Source organism: Notothenia coriiceps, unplaced genomic scaffold (genome assembly GCF_000735185.1).
Source record: "Notothenia coriiceps isolate Sejong01 unplaced genomic scaffold, NC01 NC01_scaffold00010057, whole genome shotgun sequence".
In the NCBI taxonomy this organism is placed as follows: domain Eukaryota; kingdom Metazoa; phylum Chordata; class Actinopteri; order Perciformes; family Nototheniidae; genus Notothenia; species Notothenia coriiceps.
In genome coordinates, this window is record NW_011342758.1 from 4,042 (window position 1) to 5,424 (window position 1,383).

General features: G+C 42.2%; 1 protein-coding gene across 1 annotated transcript in view; it reads left to right on the forward strand.

The window, feature by feature from the left end:
• The window catches only part of LOC104945831 (extracellular calcium-sensing receptor-like), a gene marked incomplete at its 3' end in the record, with an annotated part of 2,011 nt that extends 830 nt beyond the window's left edge, over positions 1-1,181 (forward strand). Inside the window, exons 3-4 of the mRNA XM_010771555.1 lie at positions 70-867; positions 954-1,181. Of these exons, the coding sequence (XP_010769857.1) occupies positions 70-867; positions 954-1,181 (1,026 nt within the window). The remainder of the gene's footprint in view (positions 1-69; positions 868-953) is intronic.
• Positions 1,182-1,383: the final 202 nt, after the last annotated feature.

Here is a 1,383-nt window from a genome sequence, read left to right on the forward strand (position 1 = left end):
TACATTTTCCACTTAACACTTATCTGTATATCAAAATAAATGTATTTAGTTTCCCTTCTTTTTTGTTAGATCAGCCACTTTGCCACATGCGCTTGTTTGAGTAACAGAAAGGAGTACCCCTCTTTCTTCAGAACCATCCCTAGTGACTATTATCAGAGCAGAGCCGTGGCCAAATTGGTAAAGCATTTTGGCTGGAAGTGGGTTGGGGCAGTTAGAAGTGACAATGATTATGGTAACAATGGCATGGCAGCATTTATCACAGCTGCACGCCAGGAGGGGGTCTGCATTGAATACTCAGAAGCCATATCAAGGACTGACACCAGTGGGCACATTGCAAAGGTGGTCAGAGGGATAAAAAGTGGCACTGCCAGAGTTTTAGTTGCCTTCGTAGCCCAGGGTGAAATGGACATTCTTCTTGAGGAAGCCCTGAAGCAGAACCTCACTGGGCTGCAGTGGGTGGGCAGTGAGTCCTGGATTACAGCAGGTCATCTGGCAAGTAAGAGGCACTCAGGAATCCTGACAGGGACTCTGGGCTTCACCATCAGAAAAACAAAGATCACAGGCCTCAAAGAGTTTCTTTTGCAAGTAAACCCAGGTCAAGACCCTCATAATAATCTGCTTAGAGAGTTCTGGGAAGCCACATTTGGTTGCAGTTTTCAGTCCGGTCTCCATGGTCAGACCCTGTGCTCAGGCTCTGAGATACTAGAGGACATCAACAATCCTTTTACAGATGTGTCAGAGCTAAGGATATCCGGCAATGTGTATAAGGCTGTGTATGCTGTGGCTCATGCCATGCATAACATGTTAAAATGTGGTGATGCCATGAATCCTCAGTGTATCTGGAAAGATGACTTTGAGCCAAAACAGGTAACAGGTTAATACATTCAGTAAATTATTTGAATACAAAATAAATAATAATCTTACAATATTTCACCACTGTTCTCATTTGGTAGGTTGTGAAACACCTCCAAAGTGTGATTTTCACCCTTCAGTCAGGAGAAAGTGTGTATTTTGATAGAAATGGAGACCCTGCAGCGACCTATGAGCTGGTGAACTGGCAGAGAAATCCAGCAGGAGATACTGTGTTTGTGGCTGTAGGGAGCTACGATGCATCACTACCAAATGAAAAGCAGTTTATAATGAATGGAATAAACACAACATGGGCTGCTGGATCCCTAACGGTAAAAGAGTTTAGTATAACTCATTGTGGAGGTAATTGTTCAAATACATAACTGTTCCCTGAGACATTTCCGTAAATAATAACCAAATTAAAAAGGTTGATTCTCCTCTCAACAAACACATATTTACCTATGTATACTCTATATATTACTGACTGGATTGGCACTTTCAAGTTGTAGATACAGTATACGTGTAAGATTAATG